This window comes from Metarhizium acridum (genome assembly GCF_019434415.1).
Source record: "Metarhizium acridum strain ARSEF 324 chromosome Unknown scaffold_380, whole genome shotgun sequence".
NCBI classification, from domain to species: domain Eukaryota; kingdom Fungi; phylum Ascomycota; class Sordariomycetes; order Hypocreales; family Clavicipitaceae; genus Metarhizium; species Metarhizium acridum.
Window position 1 is genome coordinate 69,151 of NW_027094031.1, and position 19,350 is coordinate 88,500.

At 52.2% G+C, this 19,350-nt stretch overlaps 9 protein-coding genes across 9 annotated transcripts; 5 read left to right on the forward strand and 4 right to left on the reverse strand.

Annotated features, from left to right (window-relative positions):
• Positions 1-199: 199 nt before the first annotated feature.
• Positions 200-2,810, reverse strand: J3458_016162 (uncharacterized protein). The gene is made up of 2 exons (XM_007815152.2): positions 2,086-2,810; positions 200-2,031 (listed from the first exon to the last, which is right to left on the reverse strand). The coding sequence occupies exons 1-2, from the start codon at positions 2,609-2,611 to the stop codon at positions 1,013-1,015; spliced, it is 1,545 nt and encodes a 514-aa protein (XP_007813343.2). The 5' UTR covers positions 2,612-2,810; the 3' UTR covers positions 200-1,012.
• A 159-nt stretch (positions 2,811-2,969) lies between these two features.
• Positions 2,970-4,564, forward strand: J3458_016163 (uncharacterized protein). Its single transcript, XM_007815151.2, has one exon. It carries the CDS (start codon positions 3,008-3,010, stop codon positions 4,418-4,420), a length of 1,413 nt encoding a protein of 470 aa, XP_007813342.1. The 5' UTR covers positions 2,970-3,007; the 3' UTR covers positions 4,421-4,564.
• A 2,513-nt stretch (positions 4,565-7,077) lies between these two features.
• On the reverse strand, positions 7,078-8,716 carry J3458_016164 (uncharacterized protein). The gene has a single exon (XM_066120924.1). The coding sequence runs from the start codon at positions 8,407-8,409 to the stop codon at positions 7,447-7,449; it is 963 nt and encodes a 320-aa protein (XP_065974049.1). The 5' UTR covers positions 8,410-8,716; the 3' UTR covers positions 7,078-7,446.
• Positions 8,717-9,682: 966 nt separating this feature from the next.
• Positions 9,683-10,465, reverse strand: J3458_016165 (uncharacterized protein; the record flags this gene model as incomplete). Its single annotated transcript, XM_007815149.1, has 1 exon — positions 9,683-10,465. The coding sequence occupies one exon, from the start codon at positions 10,463-10,465 to the stop codon at positions 9,683-9,685; it is 783 nt and encodes a 260-aa protein (XP_007813340.1).
• A 930-nt stretch (positions 10,466-11,395) lies between these two features.
• J3458_016166 (uncharacterized protein) lies at positions 11,396-12,398 on the reverse strand (the record flags this gene model as incomplete). The annotated part of the gene is made up of 2 exons (XM_066120925.1): positions 11,396-12,061; positions 12,117-12,398. 2 exons carry the CDS (start codon positions 12,396-12,398, stop codon positions 11,396-11,398), a joined length of 948 nt encoding a protein of 315 aa, XP_065974050.1.
• Positions 12,399-13,515: 1,117 nt separating this feature from the next.
• On the forward strand, positions 13,516-14,461 carry J3458_016167 (uncharacterized protein; the record flags this gene model as incomplete). The annotated part of the gene is made up of 2 exons (XM_007815147.2): positions 13,516-13,691; positions 13,741-14,461. The coding sequence occupies 2 exons, from the start codon at positions 13,516-13,518 to the stop codon at positions 14,459-14,461; spliced, it is 897 nt and encodes a 298-aa protein (XP_007813338.2).
• Positions 14,462-14,735: 274 nt separating this feature from the next.
• On the forward strand, positions 14,736-15,131 carry J3458_016168 (uncharacterized protein; the record flags this gene model as incomplete). Its single annotated transcript, XM_066120926.1, has 1 exon — positions 14,736-15,131. One exon carries the CDS (start codon positions 14,736-14,738, stop codon positions 15,129-15,131), a length of 396 nt encoding a protein of 131 aa, XP_065974051.1.
• A 1,516-nt stretch (positions 15,132-16,647) lies between these two features.
• On the forward strand, positions 16,648-17,450 carry J3458_016169 (uncharacterized protein; the record flags this gene model as incomplete). Its single annotated transcript, XM_007815146.2, has 2 exons — positions 16,648-16,933; positions 17,050-17,450. The coding sequence occupies 2 exons, from the start codon at positions 16,648-16,650 to the stop codon at positions 17,448-17,450; spliced, it is 687 nt and encodes a 228-aa protein (XP_007813337.2).
• Positions 17,451-18,261: 811 nt separating this feature from the next.
• On the forward strand, positions 18,262-18,768 carry J3458_016170 (uncharacterized protein; the record flags this gene model as incomplete). The annotated part of the gene is made up of 1 exon (XM_007815145.2): positions 18,262-18,768. One exon carries the CDS (start codon positions 18,262-18,264, stop codon positions 18,766-18,768), a length of 507 nt encoding a protein of 168 aa, XP_007813336.2.
• Between the last annotated feature and the right edge of the window lie 582 nt (positions 18,769-19,350).

Sequence of the window (19,350 nt, forward strand, 5' to 3'; positions counted from 1 at the left end):
ATCATGCATCGTGAGCGGTTGAGGATGCGGCTCGTTCAAAAAATGCTAGATGCACTCTGCCAGGTGTCGGAGGCGACATGAATTGATTTGGGATGTCAGGCGGAATAATTATTGGCCCGCAACCAGGTAACAGTCATCTCCTCCGATTATTTGGCCGCCGCGTGGTCCAATTTCGAGTGTTCACCCAACTCATCTCACCTGTTTCGACTCTCCCAGTCGTGGTTACACTGCCATTACGACCTCTCTGGCATTGCTCCCCTGGATTCAGATTGGCGACCAATTCCTCCTGTTCCTCTCATCCCATCCGTATTGATGCGCCCTCCACGGCGTGTTTGTCTTGCGCACGGCTCATATCGCCAGCACTTGGTCTTTTCAAATGCAAGGTTCTTGCATCTCGAAAGTCTGTCTCGCTAAAGCTGCTGTCAGCTCAGACTGTTGTTATAAGGAGAGCGTCCCTGGCGAAAAATCTGACCATTATTGTCCTGCGGACCCTGGAGAATCATTAGACGGCCGTCGTCAAGATTGGCTAAGGTATCTACGTCGACTGTCTGGCCCGCTTAGGAGACTCGCAGGTTTTCTCTTCTATTACTCTTATAGATGTAGGTACCTACTAGCAGTGTACAGACAATGGCAAGACGAATCTGTTTGTATCGCACAGCAATGAACGGGGTAAGCAGATCCCAATCAAGACGCCGCAACGGGACATTTGTTCACGGGCCATTGGTCATCCTTCTCGCCATTCCGATGTGAGCCAGACTCTTCATGCTCCATCTCCCTTTGCGCGGTTCGCCATTGATTCTTTTGTTGACTCCATGCTAGACGTATATACGGTGATGATTACGTTCTCGGGACATTCAGACGCACTGAGATTCGGAGGCGCGTGAAGCCCAATATAGCCGTCCTAGACGTGTGTTTGATGGACGGTCCCTACCCCGTAACAGAAAACACAAACGAGAACCAGGATACAATCATGTTCATTATCAAAAGCATGCCTACCCGACATGTACTCTATTTACTGCCACAAGCACAACTTTCCGCTCCCATTGCCACCAGCTACCCAATCCAGAGTCGGATGAAAATGCGCCACCGCGGGCACGGCCGTGATCCCCTCGCCGTCAAGTTGCGCTAACTGGCTTCCATCCGAGGCGAACACGTCCACAAAGCGGTTCATATTCGCTATGACGAACTTTTGTATGCCGTCGTGCGGGCGTCGCTGCCACTGCGGCTTGAGTATCGTAACCCACCGGCCTGTCTGGTTGTTATGGTGAATCTTGTGTTTCGGCTGCATTGCTTTGGCGGATATGTCGTGTCCTGCCTTCCAGCTGCTTGCGTCGCTAAAGTCGTAAATCTTAATGGTGTCATCATAGGAAGAAGTAGCAATGTGTCCGGCTGCGCTCCACGATGCATGCGACACGGAAAGCCGCGACTCGTGTTCTCCCAGCAAAGCAGGGTGGCGGAGGTCTCCCTTGCCAGAGATTTTTCTGGTATCCCATATCTTCATGGTTCTGTCGAGCGACGCGGTCGCGATGAGATGTGGCTGCAGTGGGTGTAGTGAGAAGCCACCGATTTTTTGTTCCGATAGCGTCCAGATCTCTTCGCTCCCTGGGGCGCGAACGTCGTAGCGTCCCACACCACCGTCTAATGTTGAAAAGTAGAGCATGTTTGGCTCCGAGTGCGCCATGTCCAGTGCTGAGATGGGCATGTCAGTGTCGATGTCTGAAGGGGCGAAGACCTGGATAGATGTGCCCTTTTCGAGGTCCATTTTGCGGATGGATGAGTCGTAAGAAGACGAGTATACGGTGTTGCCGTCTGTGGGTGGAAATACAAACGATGTGATTGTTCGGGAGTGTGTTTTGAAAGCTGATATTTCCGGATCGGAGGTGGGATTTTCGTCGTCATCGACTTCGGGGGGTTTTTGGGAGCCGTCAAACACGCCCATGTTGCCTTCTTTGTCACCTGCAAAGACAATGGGTTTGTCCTCGGTCGGATGGAATCCGAGTGCGTATACACGTTGAGGGGTTATTTTGATGTCTGTCCCGTTAGGTTGGAGGTGTGATAGGTTTAGAAGTGGCGATTATAACGCACCATTTGGAAGCCAATGTTCATATAGTTTGAGACCTCCCATTCGTAGTCGCAGACCCTTTAGACTTTTGTCCGTCGTCTCTTGAATATCGTCTTCGGTAAACGTCCTCACGCCAGGTTGCGCGCCACGCACAATGCCCTTCAGGCTGTCCAGACCCGCGCTCCATTTCTTGCCCTCGACCGCAATGTCGCCCAAGTTCAAGTCGCCCACAACACGCAACTTCTTGGCTTTGGCAACCTCAGCTTGATTCTCTGCCTCAACTTCTAGTTTGCGCTTCAGCGTCTCATTATCTGCCTCAAGACCGGCCAAGCGTGAACTCATGCGCGTGGGACGGCTTGGTTCGCGTTTTATTTGCTCTCCGCGGCTCTTGCGCTTTGGGGCTGCGGCCTTGGCGGGTTTCGGTTTGTCTGGAATAATCTTCTTCGCCGTGACGGAAATGTCCGTCAAGATGGCGCGGTTCGCGGCGATATTTTCCTGTCGTTTGCGCTCAAAGGCGCTCATGTCGCCTGGTTCCTTCTTGGCGGGCATTTTGGCGGTGAAAGAATTGAAGCAATGAGCAAAAAGCAATCGTGCATCCGTGTTGTTAATGCAAAATCTGACTTGGCCCGCCTGTCCCAATCAGGGAGCGATAAATTGTAGTTCAGCAATTGCTCAGCTTAGCATCTGGCATTTGTCTCTGTCGAGGCGCCATTCATTCAGTCGCCATTGATCCGGTCGCCAATCAACGCGCCTCGCCTTCGCGCGTCGGCTCAAAGTGTCGCTTTAATGGGCGGCGCGAAGTCACGCGCTGACTCGATGCTCGCATGTCCGAGAATTAACCGCCAATCCACACTCGATTGTCCCTTTTCTGGATCCATGACAACTTTCATCATGAGCTTGCCATTCGTGATGAGATGGATTTCATCTTAATGACACCTATCAAACATGTCATCGACACTAATGCCGTTCTTATACCAAACAAAGACTCTGAAGAGAGCCATACGCGCACAACCCGTGACGCAGTTCCTCCGCCTTGCTCACGCACCTCCAAGGTACAAGTTCCGGAGACGAGACAACTCCATCCCTTTCGAATGGGACCATGACACACCCTATGAAGAAATGGCGAATGCTCCTGGCCAGCAATCGACGATAACCCCGTCGGAAGCGGAGATTTTCAAGGGCATTTTTGACGAAATTGCCCAAGGGAAAATGCCCGTGGCAAAGAAGCGGGCCCCTCCATCGGAAGGCACGCAAATCCAGAGCGAAAATTCTGAAGAGCCAAAACGCGGCATGGCACGGTCCATAGTCGAGCAAGCGCGTGTGATGGAGTTTCGGGAGAAATTTCTTGGGCGATATCCCCAGTCATTGAGAAACGCTGCCCAAGTTGCACTGGGATTGTATGAGTTGGAGCCAAGTGATTCTTTAGCAAGTCAGATGGTGGAGCTGGAAGAGGCAGATCAAGCAAAGTGGGCAGAGCGTGCAAGATACGAACGCGCGCGAGTTGAGGAGCGTGAGAGGGTTGATGGCTTGATGAAGGCTTGCACGACGGACGGTGAGCTGTGGGCCGTTATGGAGAAGGAAGTTTTCTCACTACCAGCGAAGCTGGGCATTGCGCAGCGTAAAGCAGTCAAAGCCAAAAGCAAAAAGGTCAAGGATACGAAGAAATCAGCTACAAACACTGACGGGGAGAATACAATGGAACCAACGAGAATCACAGACAGCAAGCAGACAGGGGAAGCAGCCAAGGAAACAGAGCGCAAGGCTAAAGGGGAAACAGCCGGAAACACAAAGCCCAAGGCTAGAGAAGAATCGACCAGGAACACAAAGCCCAAGCGCACCGGGAAATCTGCAGCTGCTGGAAAGCCTACAATGCAGCCCACTGCCGACGAAGAAAAGCGTGTAATGGACGTCCACGGCCCTCTATACCCGTACTTCATCAACACAGCCATGGGCCTCTTCGACAGTGCATTCGCTCGCCCATCCGACTACGCGTTCCAGATCCTGCCTCGTGTCAAAGAACTCGGTCTACCATCCTACGTGCTGGGCGTGTCTACACCATTCTACACCCGACTCGCCCGAATGCACTGGAATCGATTTGGCGATGCCAGCTCTGCGTTAGACGTACTCCAGGAGATGAATTCCGCAGGACTATATGCGGACAAAGATGTTCACGACCTGTTGATTACCATTCGTGACCACTTGCATGGATGTACATGGGGTGCGCAGGGGCCATTTGTCATGGGCATGATGGAGGCGCCACCGTATGATGGGATGTTGACACAGCGATTAGAGGAAATGGAGAGGTACGTGGTCCAGTCGATGAGTACAACGGGTGAGCAGGCCGAGTTTGCAGCCTAGAGACAGGGTGTACGATTGATGCATCGTGGTGTATGATACTGTATTATAGTTGCTACTCCATATAGATTAATACTGAAAAATACCGTGGGAATTACTGCCCTATTTACCTAGGTAGTCATGGGATAGGATACCTTGCGCGGGTCGTATGCCTCTTGAATAGTCCCACGCGTTGGCTGCTGTAAATCCGCACATGACGGTCTTGCTCTGATAAAAAACTATTGCACTTCTGCAAGTAAGTATATTTCATTGGCCTAGATACTAATAGACACTATGCAAACTCTTCATGCAATAGTAATTAAATCCTCAGCTGTTAATATGTCTTGGTAAATTAATACATACTGGCAAGCTTGTTAGTAGAACTACAATTTACGCGTCTAATGTAAGAGACTGGGAATGGAAAGGTTGGCAACAATAAAAGACAAATAGCTTAGGAGTCCTGATGTCGAAGGCTCCAGCTTCTCAAGTCTCGCCAATATCTTCTTTCTTAAATAATAATATTGAATTATGAAGAAAAAAAAATGGGCTAGATGAAGGGCATCTAGTAACACTGTTTTTTGGCCGTACCTAGGCCAGGGAACCGTAACTAACCACGTAGGACATCATGAATGCATCGCGATGGGTCAGACACACTAGTCGAATTGGTGATTCATCATAATATGCTATTATAATGGTAAACGACGGCAGCTAGTACGGACACATGTACGCGGAAAATTAATATAAGTATACCGCGCTAATAACCTATCACACGACCCTTATTACTGACACCCCGCTGTCATACAAATTGGGGAAAGGGGAGTCTTATCGCTGCTGGTTCCCGCGTGGCAGATACCACTATGACTAGTAGAAAGCTTCTTTCTCCCCAGCACGTCCTACAGTGTTTGCCCAAGCCCCAATCGTCGATGAGATCTACTAAAGTCTGTAAATGTCCCAATGCGGCGAGCTAACAGACTTTGGGTCATATAAGAGCGAGGTATGTTGTAAAAATAACGAGAACGAGAGCTAAAACAGCGTGTTCAATCTAGAGTATCTCATGGAAAAGAGGAGGCTGTCCAAGTCCGAGGAAAAAAAGCATGCATGCCCTGACCAATAACCCAATATAGCCTTGCTTTAGCTTCGAATAAGATAATGTTCTCCAGGCTTGACCATCGGTTGGGGCCGCTTTTCTTTGAGCTGGTAAAGAGGCAAAGGTTGGTGTGAAACTCGAGGCGCTGTTCATAATATAATGCCCAGCGTAGGGAAACTAAATGAGTAAACATCATATTATTAATGCAAAGCGTAAGTGATGTCCAGCGTCAAGAATTCTTGGCTCACGTTCTTGATCTGTGTATAGGCCCCTGGCGAAAATGTCTTGAGCGGAGGGTCTAGTGCGTATGGGCTCGATGGTTGAGTTAGCTTGATTGAGAGGATATAAATGACAGATATCAACTTAGACAAGACTGCAACTGCTTCAAGTAAAATTGCTACGATGCATTGGGGTTTTGTACCCTTTGCCGCGCCGAAATCAGGCAGATTTGCGGCATCCAAATGATGACATGGCCGCCAGAGGCAATGACCATTGTTGTATGTTGATTTAGTTGATTCATGTTAGAGGAAATATGGCTTTGATATCGAAGAGCAAAATGAGAGGGAAGTTGGTGAGCGTATTGATGTTTGTCGGTGGGCAAACGAAAACCTCTGGGCGACGCAGACGACTTGCCAAGGGCGTCCCCAACATCGTGCAACAATGGTGAGGGAGAAATTTGGGGTTCATCCGTGTTACACTTTAAGGGGCACTAATTGTTACGATAATGTATATATACAAGTCTATATTTAGCTATAAAGGAGAAGATTATATACGCTCTTTTTATAAGTACGCTTATTATTATAATTATTTACTTATAAATTATTGCAACCTCTGAAGCCTTGTTCAAGTGACATGCAGACGCAGACGCCTTTCCGTACAAGCTGGTTGCCCAAGAAAACAAATGCACTCAAAAAATAAGTAAACCAATTCTTGCTTCCAGCTTAAAGACTTTCTGAGTAATATACGGCCACGAGGCGTGCGGTGTCTGTTTGGCGCTTCTTCACCCTAACTCGGGATGCATGTCTGCATGTAACACTAATAGACGGCCCGATAATGTAGCACAACAGTCTTGGCCCCCAATAACTATGCGTCATACGGCCATTCAGCTTTGCATAGTCACACTGACTGCTCATGGGGTAAGTAACCAACGATACAGCCAAATTGCGTGCAGCCATAGCAGATTAAAGGAGACGGAATTCGGCTTGTCCGATTGAACCCCTTTGGTGCAAGGCAGTTATACTGTGAAACGGCGAAAATCCCCCGCTACTCTAGGGTAGCCCGTGTCACTAACGTTGCAGTTGGGACTTGCTCTAGCCTCTGATGCGATTGTCGATGTGAAAGTGCTCCGCTGCTTGTGTGGTGTATAAAGTGGTGAATTTCAGAGAGATGGAGAGCGGTTGCAAAAAAGAAAAAATTGCGGTTACCTGATCCAGGGACTTGGTGTTGAGAACAAAACTGAATGGGACGACTGACCAGATCGTCTTCTCCTGGGTTGATATGATCTCGCCCTGTCAACAGCTGCTTTGGAGTGTCTGACCAAGTAGAGTGGTAACGGATGCTACTTCCGACATTGTCCAGGACATAGCCCTGCCGCTGTGAAATAGCAATTTCTAATGGCTTTGCCACCCACGACATCTCAGAGCGGGCGTCTGGCTGAAGGTTGGCAGATCGGAGAACACGATTGTGGCGGGATCTGCAACGCTACAAAGACGATGATGAGAATTGTCCTCAGTCAAAGCAAAGCGCGGATTGAAAGTACAATATATAAGACACGGACAAATAGAATTAGAATGGCTGCAAAAATGACAGAGGTATCGACCGCACAGCGTGCATAATAAAACAACCATCGACCCATTATCCCTGGAACCAAGCCCCATTCGTCCGTCCAATCCAGGTATCAATTTTGATTTGTTCATTGTTCGCCCCACAGACTCATGCCTTTCTCTCGTAAGTGAGCTTGCTTTCAACCAGTCTTGAGGGGATACTGCATCCTGTTGTTGGGCTGGTACTGCTGCTGGACGCCAGAGCTCAGGAGCTGCTGCTCGCGGTGCTCGGCCTCCTTGTCCTGCTGGATCAAGCTGCAGCAGTGGCAGCAGCACGAGGTGAGGATGTCCTCGACGCACGACCCCTTCAAGTTGTACTTTTCGCGAATGTTCATACGCTGCATGGCCATGGGGATCCAGTGAAGACCAAAGCAGCCAGCGCCGCAGAAGAGGAGGCACTGTTTTCCCAGAGTATTAGTCGCGTATCGACACACGTGTTTTCCATCTGTTTTTGCTGTTTGACGACTCACAGAGGTGTTGATGGGCTCGTATCCATCCAGGTTGCCATTCTTACGCACGCGGTGGTGAGTCTTGCCAAAGGTGACGCAGGGCAGGCAGTAGGTGATTAAGCAAGTGTCAATGGGGCTGAAGCAGTCGAAGAAGCCGGCGGCCCAGGACTGCGCGCTCTCCGGGGACTTGGAGTTGACGACTTCCCCAGAGCGGGAGAGGACATGGTTGAAGCGGTTCTTCCAGTCATCGAGGTCGGCTTGGTCAATAGGTCCGTTGTTGGCAGGTTGGGTGGCAGCCGGCGCCGGAGTCGGGGCCGGCTGCGTGGTGACGAGGACGTGTTCTTGAGGAGCGGCCATGTTGTAAGGGGTATCGGGGGGGGAGCACAAAGAGATAATAAAAGACCGTGAAGAAGGAAAAGAAAAGGAGTGAAAGAATAATCGTTCTTGGATATGGAGTGGCGTGACTATCTTGGGACAGCAGCAAACACGACTTAAATAACTACGGCAGCGGACAGCTGTCAAAGGGCGGGCCCAAACCCCATGTTCACAAAGAGAGTGATGGGCAAAAAAAAAGAAGAAAAAGAAAGACCAGGTCACACCCTGAGCTATGCTAGTATGAGAGCAACAGAGCCGGCCTGATGCAGTTACAGTCATGGTCTGGTGAGCCCAATGTAAACGCCAGATTCAGCCTCAGCTCATCTAATCAAGGGATGCAGCCCGCCGCCATGACAAGAATGGGCTGAGTCCACAAATGCCGGACTGCTATTTGACCGTTTGACCCTGGCATTCGCAATGAGAAGCGGGCGAGCTTGCCGCGGGCGATGACATGTTCTCGTTGAACAAGGGCAAAGCCTCCGCTGGCTGTTGCTCATCCAGGCACCATCGTGGGCGAGGAAACGTGGAACAAGCATTTGATGACAGTCAGCTCCATCCAAGACGTTCCGGAATCATTGTCATCCAGCAACTAGAAGCCTGATCAGGTGGGTGGAGTCGCTAATATAACCTTCTTCGCTTTTGAGCCAAACTCGGCGTGGCTGGCCAATAACTCGGGCATGTAGCCTTTGAGCTGAGGAGGGTCAAAGCCAGCCTCTTGGGAGGCGAGTGACCAAAGTAGACCAGAATCGTGGACATCAGGGGTTTCTACGCTTTTGCCTTGTTCTCGTCGTCTTGATCCTTTTGTGTCATGGCTAGCTGCGGCGGCTTGCAAAATGTGGTGCAGATCTCGTCACGAACCGGGGGCGCTTTGCTTGCTAGTCTGGAGATTCATCTGATATCATGGTGGTTATGCTGGCAAGGTCCATTCCAACAGAGACAACAAGCAGGAAACCCCATGTATCGCGGCTGGTGTCACTCGGCACAATGCGCGCGGAGCAAACACACTGACGGCAACCAAGACAATGACGAGCATTACCAGCGCCCGACATCCTACTCCGTAAACCAGTTGCCAACACGACCCATGTGAGCCAACGTAGTGCCGTTGGCGCCCTGCGTCTCGAGAACCGACGCTCGTCCACCCTCCCCAGCACTTAGGAAGTGAGAGCCTCGACGCCTCCAACGCCTCGAAACAGCAACGCCATTGGGAACTGGCGGCTGACATTTTTGGCATATTTTCAAACGCCAGCTCCACATGCTGACGTTTTGGTCCCTTCAGCCCTGCGGAGCAAGCAAACTCCAGTGAATGATCCTTGCAGACAGAACAAAGACTCAAGCTGCCCATGGCAAAGGGACAAACATCCACGGTAACTTGAGGGAAATGGCAAGCGGCGTGCATGGTGTATCCCCGATTGCCCATGGGGTTGCGAGCTCGAGGCAGGCGAAAGGGGAAGGGGGATCAACAACAAGGCATCGCAGTTGAAGCCAAGGGCAGAAAGACTAACTGGATACTCGTCACTTTGCTGTCTTGATTGACTCTACCAGCGTTTCTCCATCACAGGACCACCAAGGGCGTATCCGGTGGCCGTTTCAATGTCCCATCCGCCTCGCAAGACACCCTCTTGTACTTGATGGGCATTTGCCCCAGCGTCTCCGTGGTATTGGCAAGCGCAAACACCAGCGGTGGCGTCCCGTTCACGAGCGTCATGAGGCTCGACAGAATCAAGGCGTCAAACGCCCTCATGGGCCGCGACAAGTGTGCCGGCGCCATCACGTCGTCGGCCGGTCCCAAGTCGACAAAATACCACATCCGGCCCGAGGCGTAGTACAAGTTGGCAGGGGACAAGGCGTGCGAAATCACCGGCTTGTCATTGTGTGGCGGCGGCACATGAGCCTTGTCTTGATCAACTGGCACGGCCGGAGGCAAGGGCAGCTCCTGAAACCGGGCGAATGCCTCTCGGTAGGCATTGGATGCGCGGGCGGCGTGGGCGTCTCCCATGGAGGGCGTGGCCCGTCCAACTTCCCAGAGCGTCTCTTGTTTGCCGTCTGTTGATTTGAGAATCGCCCATGTGTGCCCGACTGGCTGTCCCGAGGGGACCATGTCGTGGCCCAGTGACGGCTCGGGATCGCGGAGGCCGAACCAGATGTCTACCTGGTCGCCCTCGCTCATACACGAGAGCATGGCCTGATGCGTGATTCCCGTCATGGGCTGCGCAGCCTTGAGGAGGAACTCGTCGGCGTAGGCTATTGCGGTTGGGCGCTGGAAGAAGACGTGGCCTGCGGCTTTGAACAGCTCATCTTTGGCTTCGGCGCCGGGTATGAAGGCCATGCGATCCATGACGGGCAGGTATTGTCGTGCTGAGGGTCTGAAGCAGCAGCGTCGGCGGTGTCGAGGTCAAGACTGAGACACATGTGCAAGGCGTATTGTAGATGCAGCATCAAACTGCCTGCTGCCATCGAATCAACAACGAGGCTTTGCGGCGTTCAGCTGCGCCGGATCCAGCGTCGTCTGGACCTCAGCCCGCTTGTAATCAATGGCCCACAGTGAATTTCGAAATGTCGCTATTTTGAATGCTATCAAGATGAGCAAGACGACGTGGATTCGTTCCCCAGCCCCTGAACTTCATCTGCAACAATGATCCCTCCTGCTACCAGCAATCAAAGGACATCTATAATACATCCACGTGTGATGGCTATTGGTCGTCTGATTGAGCAGGATCCCAAGAACCACGGACATTGTAATGTGCCACGGTCGGGCGAGGGAGAGATGAGGGCCTGACAATAATAGCACAAGGTCTCAGAAGCGATAAACGAATCCAATTGAAAGAAACTAGCAAATACATGAAGAAAGAAAAATTGATCAGCTCAGGACAAGAAAAAAAAGCCTTAGCTACTGTCGATGCCTGCCATCCAAGCATGTGTAGAAGACATGCGCGTGGCGGTATGAGCCCCCAACACTTTGTCCGTAGTAGCTATTCTAGGATGATAGCTATTTATAAGCAATAGAGGATGATTTGAATCTTTAGCCGGAAAGTATTTGTCTAGACCTTTGCGTTAAAATAGAAGGTCCTTTCAAGCGGCCAGGAGAAGCCATTATAGCTGCGTTTGTGCCAACTCAAGACGTCTATTTGCACGAGTCCCGCGGATGCCAGGATGGGATGCTTGCTACCAGATGTCTCTGCAATTCATCAGCAACTAGCAAGGCCTGAGCGCCACGAGTTACATACCTAACCCTGAGACGGAGCTGCCCGTGGGATGTTTCGTCGACTTACTCTGTGTCAGACAATGGAGCACCAGAGTAGCCAGGCAGTTGCGAGGTCGAACCTCGATCCTGGCGCTTCGAACTGCGGCCCTGTAGAGCCACGTCTTCAACCGGTCGCCTCAGTGATGTTCTGGCACTTGGGTACAATGACGGCGATAGTCTGGCAGAGCTTGGCAAGGACTTGTCTCCGTCTTGTTCGCCCTTCACGATCTGAGAAGATGAGTTGGGAAGAGGTGAGCGATGGGGGCCTGGATGTTTGCCAGATGTTGACCAAGTCGCTGCAGGAGTCAAATATCTTGGTGTGGCTTGGAGAGTGATTTGACTAGTTGAAGGTTCATCGTTGAGCTCTTCGCCTAGCATGGCTGCCGCCTCCCTAGTGTTGGGGGTGAAGTGGACACTTGAGTCTTCCTGCCGGAATATGTCCCCGAGCACGACTGTGATTCCATGGGAAGTGTGTTCGCGTACCAGAATATTCGCAGGCTTAATGTCCCGGTGCACGATTCTAGGGCTTGTCCCATGCAGGCATGTCAAGGCGGAGAGAATTTGGCGCAGGACAGACACGCTCTGGCTGACAGTGATGTTGTCTAGTTTATCGAGAGAACCTCCCGGGATATATTCGAGACAGATTTGGTCAAGACGTGGATCAACCGAGAGAAGTTTAACAATTCGTTTCTATGACGAGTCAGTATTAAATACCAAAAAGGAAACCAAAGAGGGCGGGACTGACGTGTGATAATTTACCGAGTATGTCCCTTTCCGTCAACCACCGAGACTTGCTGAATCTTGCCTTATTGTGAGCCTGCTTGAGGGCATGCTCTTTTCCAGTGCTGACATTCCCATGATAACTCACGGGCCCTCGCCTCCCCTTCCAAGCACTCGTCTCAGGTAAATTGGCTCGGTACTTGGCGTGTGTGCTCCAGTCTGCCGTCTTGTGTCGGGTAGAGAGAGAAAATTCAGGAGATTGAGGAGTGCCTCGGTGCTGGCATTGCCGACACTGCCGAGACAGCATTTTTTGACTTTCTCCTTGTATGATTGTGAGTTGACATTATGTTTCACAGCAATAATTTTAAACTGAATTTGTTTGTGTATCTGGACAATAATACAGTCCTTTTCATGTGCGTTTTTGTCCCCGCCAACGATCCATTAAAATCTTCGTCGTACCCCAGCCCCGTCGTTATAAGTGACCCGGGTTCCGTAAAGAGAGTCCAAGTCTTTCACGATGAGCCGATGTTGACTGTCGAATGTTACGCTGAAGTGTTCGTTGCTAACACCATCTATATCAGGCAGGACGGCACCAGATTCCTTGCCGCATCCAAATACAAGTCCATTTGAGGACCGTGGTATTTTGCTGAACCTGAACTCTATGCAGACTTGGTTTACGGAAGTCGTTTGGTCGCCCGACCCCTCTGGGGGCATGGTCATCTCGCTGTCATCACGGCCATGCTGAAGTGTTTGAGCTTCTTGATGCAGCGGTAGAGCTAGAGACAAGTGGTTCAAGATGGTCTTTGTGGCACAAAATGCATTCTCTTAGTGGAATAGGGGTATATTCGAGCAATAAGATCCGGATCATTCATATTGTCCTTGGTGAAGAATGAATAGTGCGGACGTGGAATGAGGGAAGAGGATTGTGTTGACTACATATATGTGGTTGCCCAAGGGCTTGAAGGTGCCCGCCAGTCGAACTTATGTTTTATCTTCAGGCAGGAAGACAACTTGTCCTACACCAGACGCCTACCAGACATCGATTAATGTTTGCCAGCTCTCGCCCAGTCGTGTCCGCCAGGCTGCAGCCCCCTAGCCCGGCGGGAGGTGAGGTGGTGACGATTCAATATCAGCCACGAGTTGTATGTCGGCTTCCGGACACACCCCAGGAAGCAAACAAAATAATTGTTGCATCAATGCCTGTTAATGCAGCCACATAGGCAAGCCATTAGTCAAGGCGCACAATTACAGAGCCACAACAAGGCGTCAAGGGGTCGCTCAACGGCGCCGGCACGCCCTCCAATGTTTGCTTCCCCCCTTTGTTTTCCGGTTTCCCCGTTCCCTTGGTTCCCGATACCCTTGATTCTTACTCCTACACCTACCTAGGCGCGAGACGCGGGCCTCGCTTTTGCATTGCCGCCAACATGTCTGGTTCACCTTCACAACCGGCTCCTGTTGACCTATTAGCTTTAAATGACGCCCAGCTTCGCGAGATTCTGGAGAAAAGCCGGCAGCCAGATGGCTCATATGAGCTTCTGGTGACTAATGACTGTGGTCTATGGTCGCAAGAAGAGCGAGATGGCCTCGCCCAAAGACTCAAGTGTGTTCTGTTGCCATGCCATTCTTTTCATTTACTCATTTAGCTTTAGGACCATACAGGCGAACTCACGTCCGCTTGACGTCGACAAGCTGGAGGCACTCTTGCAACAGGTGTCCAACAGAGACGATGATGCCTCATCGCCGACCCGACGGCGAAGAAGCGAATCAAGCGAATCAAGAGAAACCGGACCGATACCAGATGAGCGAGAGACATATATGCAAAACGAGACGGAGGCATATGATAATCTTGTCAAGGATGGTGGTCGTCCGCTGTGTCCAATTGGCATGTTGGAACCGGTTTCCCATGACCCTGAGGCGCACCTGGAGATGCTGCGCCCCTTTTGGAGAACACCCCATCCTGATAACCTGACGAACCTTGACGGCTTCCTCCAACAAGAGGTATTCCAGAGACAACAGCTAAGGTGGCGCAACTTTCGCAGGTGGCAACTCGACAACAGAAGGATGGAGGAAGAAGGAGAAGACGACGAGTTTCTGGCCCATGTCGAGGAATTGAAGAGTGCATGCAGAAAAGTAGGCTGGGGTCACTACGCGGATGAGATCGAAGCCAATCCAGAAATCTTGAAGAGGAGGGGAGAAGTATGGTATTATAGGCAGAGGCACCGCAAATGGCAGCAAGTATGGCAGCGGGAGCCTGAATGCGAGAGCTTCTCTGATTACGAAGCAGCACTAAGAGCGCGATTAACTCGACACGGCTTTACCCGACTGTTCCAATTGGCAGAAGCAGAAGACCCCAAGCAGCAGGACAGTTGACCTAGTGAATCAAATATCTTGGCTATGAGTACCGGTGGCTCGATCGTCATAGCAAATACATGGCGCGCCACAAGCTCGAGCATGACGACAAGTGGGAGACGCTGGCGAAATCAATCATACTCAAGGACGACGAAACACCCGACTTTGTTCGCACTCCTGTGTGGTGTGCGAGGGCTGACGAGGAAGAGAGAAGCCCAGCCGGGGTGGCGAGGCTGCGGAAGTCGAGGAGGAGAAGCTTCTCGAGAGGGCGGCCAAGGACCCTGCGTGCGCGTGGATGCTAGTCGAGGCCAAGAATAGGACTTTGGCGGCGAACGAAGCGCAAGTATTGGCTTGGCGACGGAATGAGGTCATTGTCGATTTTGTTCGCGAGACAACTCCCCTTCTCATCGAGAAACACCACGCAGAGTGCCAGATGCAGCTTTTGGCGTGGGCAGTCGCCCAGGCTCATTCGCTCGAGGCCGAGCTGACAGGAGCGTCTTGCAGCGAGACTGGCTCGGAAGACGGCTCATCCAATAAGAGGAAGAAGAAGACGAAGGGAGTGCGATTCGAGCATGGATCGATGCGGCCAAAGTCCAACGCTCAAGGGAGCAGCCAGCAAGCCAACAATGACGGACCTGGAGCGGTAGGCACGGCGACCTTGCCTACACGAGGCTTCAGCACATCGGATTAAGTTCAAACCGGCAACATCAGAAAGGCGGATGCCGGCGGCTAGTCACCGGTGGCTCATGTGCCGTCCCAAGCATTGCCCCCAGGACTACGGCGCGGCTTGCGGCTTGCGGCCTCGAGCCCCCTGTCGGAACAGTACCAAGTCGATATTGACAATTTGGGAAGCGAGTACGCAGCGGTAGAAAAGGTGTTGGGGAAACGAATCCGCAGGCGAGGGCGTGGCCGCACCACCGAGTACCTGGTCAAATTCAAAGGTTACTCTGACAAGTTTACCATGTGGACGACGGCTGAAATCTCCCCCAAGACGCCTTGGACGAGTTTGAGGGAGTTGCTGCTGCTGCGTGACTGTTGCCTGGAGCGGCTCGGGCTAGGCCGGCACGACTTGCAATTCGTACTTTGTAACTAGATTAGATTGCTGTACACGTGTAGAATACTGTAGTTGTTGAATTTCTTTTTGTAATCGCAATATAGAAGACTCATTTTTTGCAACCTGGGGTGTAAGCATAGTCACTCTTGAATCGCGTTCAACTCGTGCTAGTAACGTGCTTTCAATATCAAAGATGCTTGGTTTCCTTCAGAGAAAGATGCTCGGGCAGGAGACCCTTGTTTATACAAAACCGCCGTGAGCCTCTTGGCCGGGGAGCCCAAGGCCCCGTCTAGGCCTTGTGTAACTGGTCGTCAAGTTCACGGGTCGGTCCGTGCCGTGACGTGACTTTGGTGTAACAGTGACACTGAAACAGCCATACTAACTACTACTGTTGAAGCCCTGTTGTCAGATGTAGTCGTGAACTGGAAAAGCTGTGTGTGTTGTATGAGCATTGCACGCGACCATGACAAGGCTGCAACCAGCCCTTGTCAAAATACCGCGTATAAACCGAACCTCTCCCACATCAACAGACAAAGCATGGCCTGGTGTAAAAGACGGTGGCGTATTCAGTAGCCATGTGTTGTCATGAGCAGCCAGTGCGTTACATATAGTAGCTTTGTGGTTTCATTTAGGCATGCACGAAAAATCTACAAATTGAAACAAGTATAAATAGGTGGTCACACAAGACTCAAGTCTCTTGTTACGTACATAATAGCTCGTGAATAAAATCTTTTAGGCTTTCGATGGGCACTCATCCTTGCCTATTTGAGCGAGTTTACAACCAACCGTCAGAGACCAAGTGGCCAGCCCGCTGAGTTGCGCAACGAGTACCTTGTCTGTACATGTCTGGCATCTTTTCTTTTTTTAACCTAGTTCCTTTTACGGGTAGCCGCGGGCCCGCGTACGACCAGACATTTCTCCGGGTACTCGAGGGCGCCATTGGGTACCCGTATTTACATTGACTCAATGCTGCCAAGCCCGATATCGATTACCAGCATCTTGGTACCGGCGTTTCACTACATGCAGGTTGCTATCGTCGCATCCTGCATTCTACATTCAATGTTGCCTTTTCCGCCTTCATCGACAGTCGCCAGTAACTGCAAAGGACCGTACCGCTGCGATTCAACACACAGACATCTCACCAGCCGTCACCATGACCATTCGCGAAGCCAAGTACAGCGACGTGCGCGAAATGGCCCAGGCCGCCGCCGCCGCCTTCAAGGACGAAGAGCTCTTTGGCGAGCTTATGCATCCTCGCCGGAAAGAGTACCCCCACGACTTTGTCACCTATTTCGAGAGGCGCTTTCTCCGACATTGGAGCGACCCAAACTGCCACCTCGTCGCGGGACTCGACGAGACGACCGGCAAGGTCATTGCGTGCGCGCAATGGGAGAAGCAAGGCGTCAAGCCCGCATCATGGAGCGACAGTCTGAGCATAGGTGAGAGAACAATGACGCAAGTCTCGGATATCCCGCATCAGCTCCGTCCCGGTCGCCGATGTGTCGGCAGTTGCTTGGCTACGTTTGAACTGACCAATGTTTGAACCCTCCCCAAGGCTCATTCATGCAAAGCGCGTCCGGGGCGTTCCTCCAAGTCTCGGACTACCTGTGGCCGAATAGGGCGGCAGACCCCGACAAGATCAACATTCTCGAGGAGACGTTCCCGCTGTTCGCCCATCACTGGACTGAACCCAGGCGGCAAAACTGGTACCTGGAGTTCCTGGCCACTCATCCCGACTACCAGGGCCAGGGCATGGGCAAGGAGCTCGTCCTGTGGGGGGTCAACAAGGCCAAGGAGGACAGGGTTTGTGCATCCGTCATCAGCGCCGCCGGCAAGGAGGCATTCTACGGACGCTATGGCTTCGTGGAAGTTGGGAGGGCGAATGTCGGTCGCCTCGGCGCTTGTGGGATTCAGGGTGGTGCCATTATGTTTTGCGAGGGACATTTGTCGAGCTGACGTGGCCATGGACGGGCAAGTGGATATAAATACTTGAGTAGCTGCTTCATCAAGAGGTTGATTAGTGCCTTGTTCCCAAGCTGTCGAAACCAAGTCTACCCGGAACCGAGAGTCAGCCCAATGTACTCGTCGACCTTGACCGGTTGTCTGGGTACTTGGATCTCTCATCATGCTCCCTCCATGAACTAAGATTTGAAAGTACGTTCCCCTGCCGGGGGCCACGCCCGCCTTTCGGACTCTCAAAGTGGCTGTGTTGTGCTCCGGAGAGGCGTTTCCTCCGCTCACACGGAGACTGGGTCTTGTCCGGAGATGAGAGCTTGATGCGCACCGGCAAAGCCAGATGTTGCCGCAAATGCGAGCTCGCTCGCTGAGCGTCGGTCAGTAACGGATTGCTGAAACAAATCCAATCACCTGCTCCACGGTTTGGGTCTCGAGTCCAACCTGTTGAGCCCGACCGAAAGGTGAGCCAAAAGTGACGGTGAGTCAAAAGGCGTCAACGGCAAACGGGCATCGCAGACTTGGGGGTCTCCTGCAACTGAAGGACAATTCATTCACCGCATCTGGACAATACCTCCTCAATAGCTGCCTTCAGCCGCCATCAACGTTGGCATGCAACATTCTCTCTGCTTCCGCCTCCGACGATGCTCTCGTGACGAGCACTTGTCACCACCTGGTTCGCCGTTGGCCGTCGCCTTCTCTGCACACATCACGCAGACGAGCCCCTTTTAAACTTCGAGTTGAGCAAGACGGGCCCTTTCCATCCTTTGTCGGGAAAAGAGCTCAAAGGTGCCGGTTCTGCCGCACGCATGCCATGCCACCGAAAACCGCCTCCAGGGCAGGCAGCTCGGCCCGGTCGACGCAAAACTCGCAATCGCGCGCCATCAAGCGCAACCGAGGATCCGAATCCCCCGTCTACCTCTCGTCCATTGCCGTCGTCACCCCCGAGGAAGCGAGGCAGGCTCGCGAGCGCTTCTTCGACGCCCTCGGTTGCGCCGACCCGCACCCAGGCATGCAAAGAGCAATCTCGAGCGCCGACCAACTCACCGAAGTCCAGCTCGGCCGGCTCTTTGACATGCTCCATGCCTGCGGCGCGGCGACAGACGAGCGAGCCACGCTGTTGACGACGCGGGCAAGCGTCGATGGCTTTGTCGACGCCGTCTTCAACGACTGGCGGAGCGACAAGGAAGGCGACTTGGTGAAGCCCGAGTTGGAGTTTTTGGTCGAGGCAGAGGTTGTCGCGGGGACAATATGCGGTATGCTATTTTTTTCCTTCGAATCTTTTATCCTTGGTTCCATCGTGTCCAGTCAAGGATGCTGACGCGGATAGTAGTAACCCCCGATCACCACCGAGACGTAGGTGGTTGCAGAGTATCCGATACTTGCAACGCAGTGGTTTCTGCAGTCGTGTCGTACAGCTGCAACCCTGCCATGCTCAAGGTGGAATACACCGTTGTTGACCCGTTTTCCGGACAGCCCGAGGCGTTTTGCCCCCTCTGGAGGAAGGATATTCGTTGGGCAGAAGCAGGCTGGAAGGACACCCTCCGCCAGACCATCGAGGGCAAGCTCGTATCCAAGATACATCGCTACAACAAGCATTTGGCCGTGTGGCACGCGCGCAAGTTGATCCAGGACTGGAGCAAGGGGAGCATTTCTCCGGGGCCAAATGCGAGTGCATTGGGGTTTATCGGCAGAGATGCCGTGGCATGGGTTGTCATGGGCTTGGGAGAACCGTCGGTGCAGCCCGGGTCTGAGGCGTGATTCCAAATAGCACGACCATTTCCTGCTTTGCTGTGGGGTTTCGTTTGCAATTTCAAGTTTGGCCGCAGGCTGCAATGTCGTCCACGTAATGGGCCTTGTCCACGGCGTCTTCCTGCATGTCAAAAGCCGTGGTGACTGTATG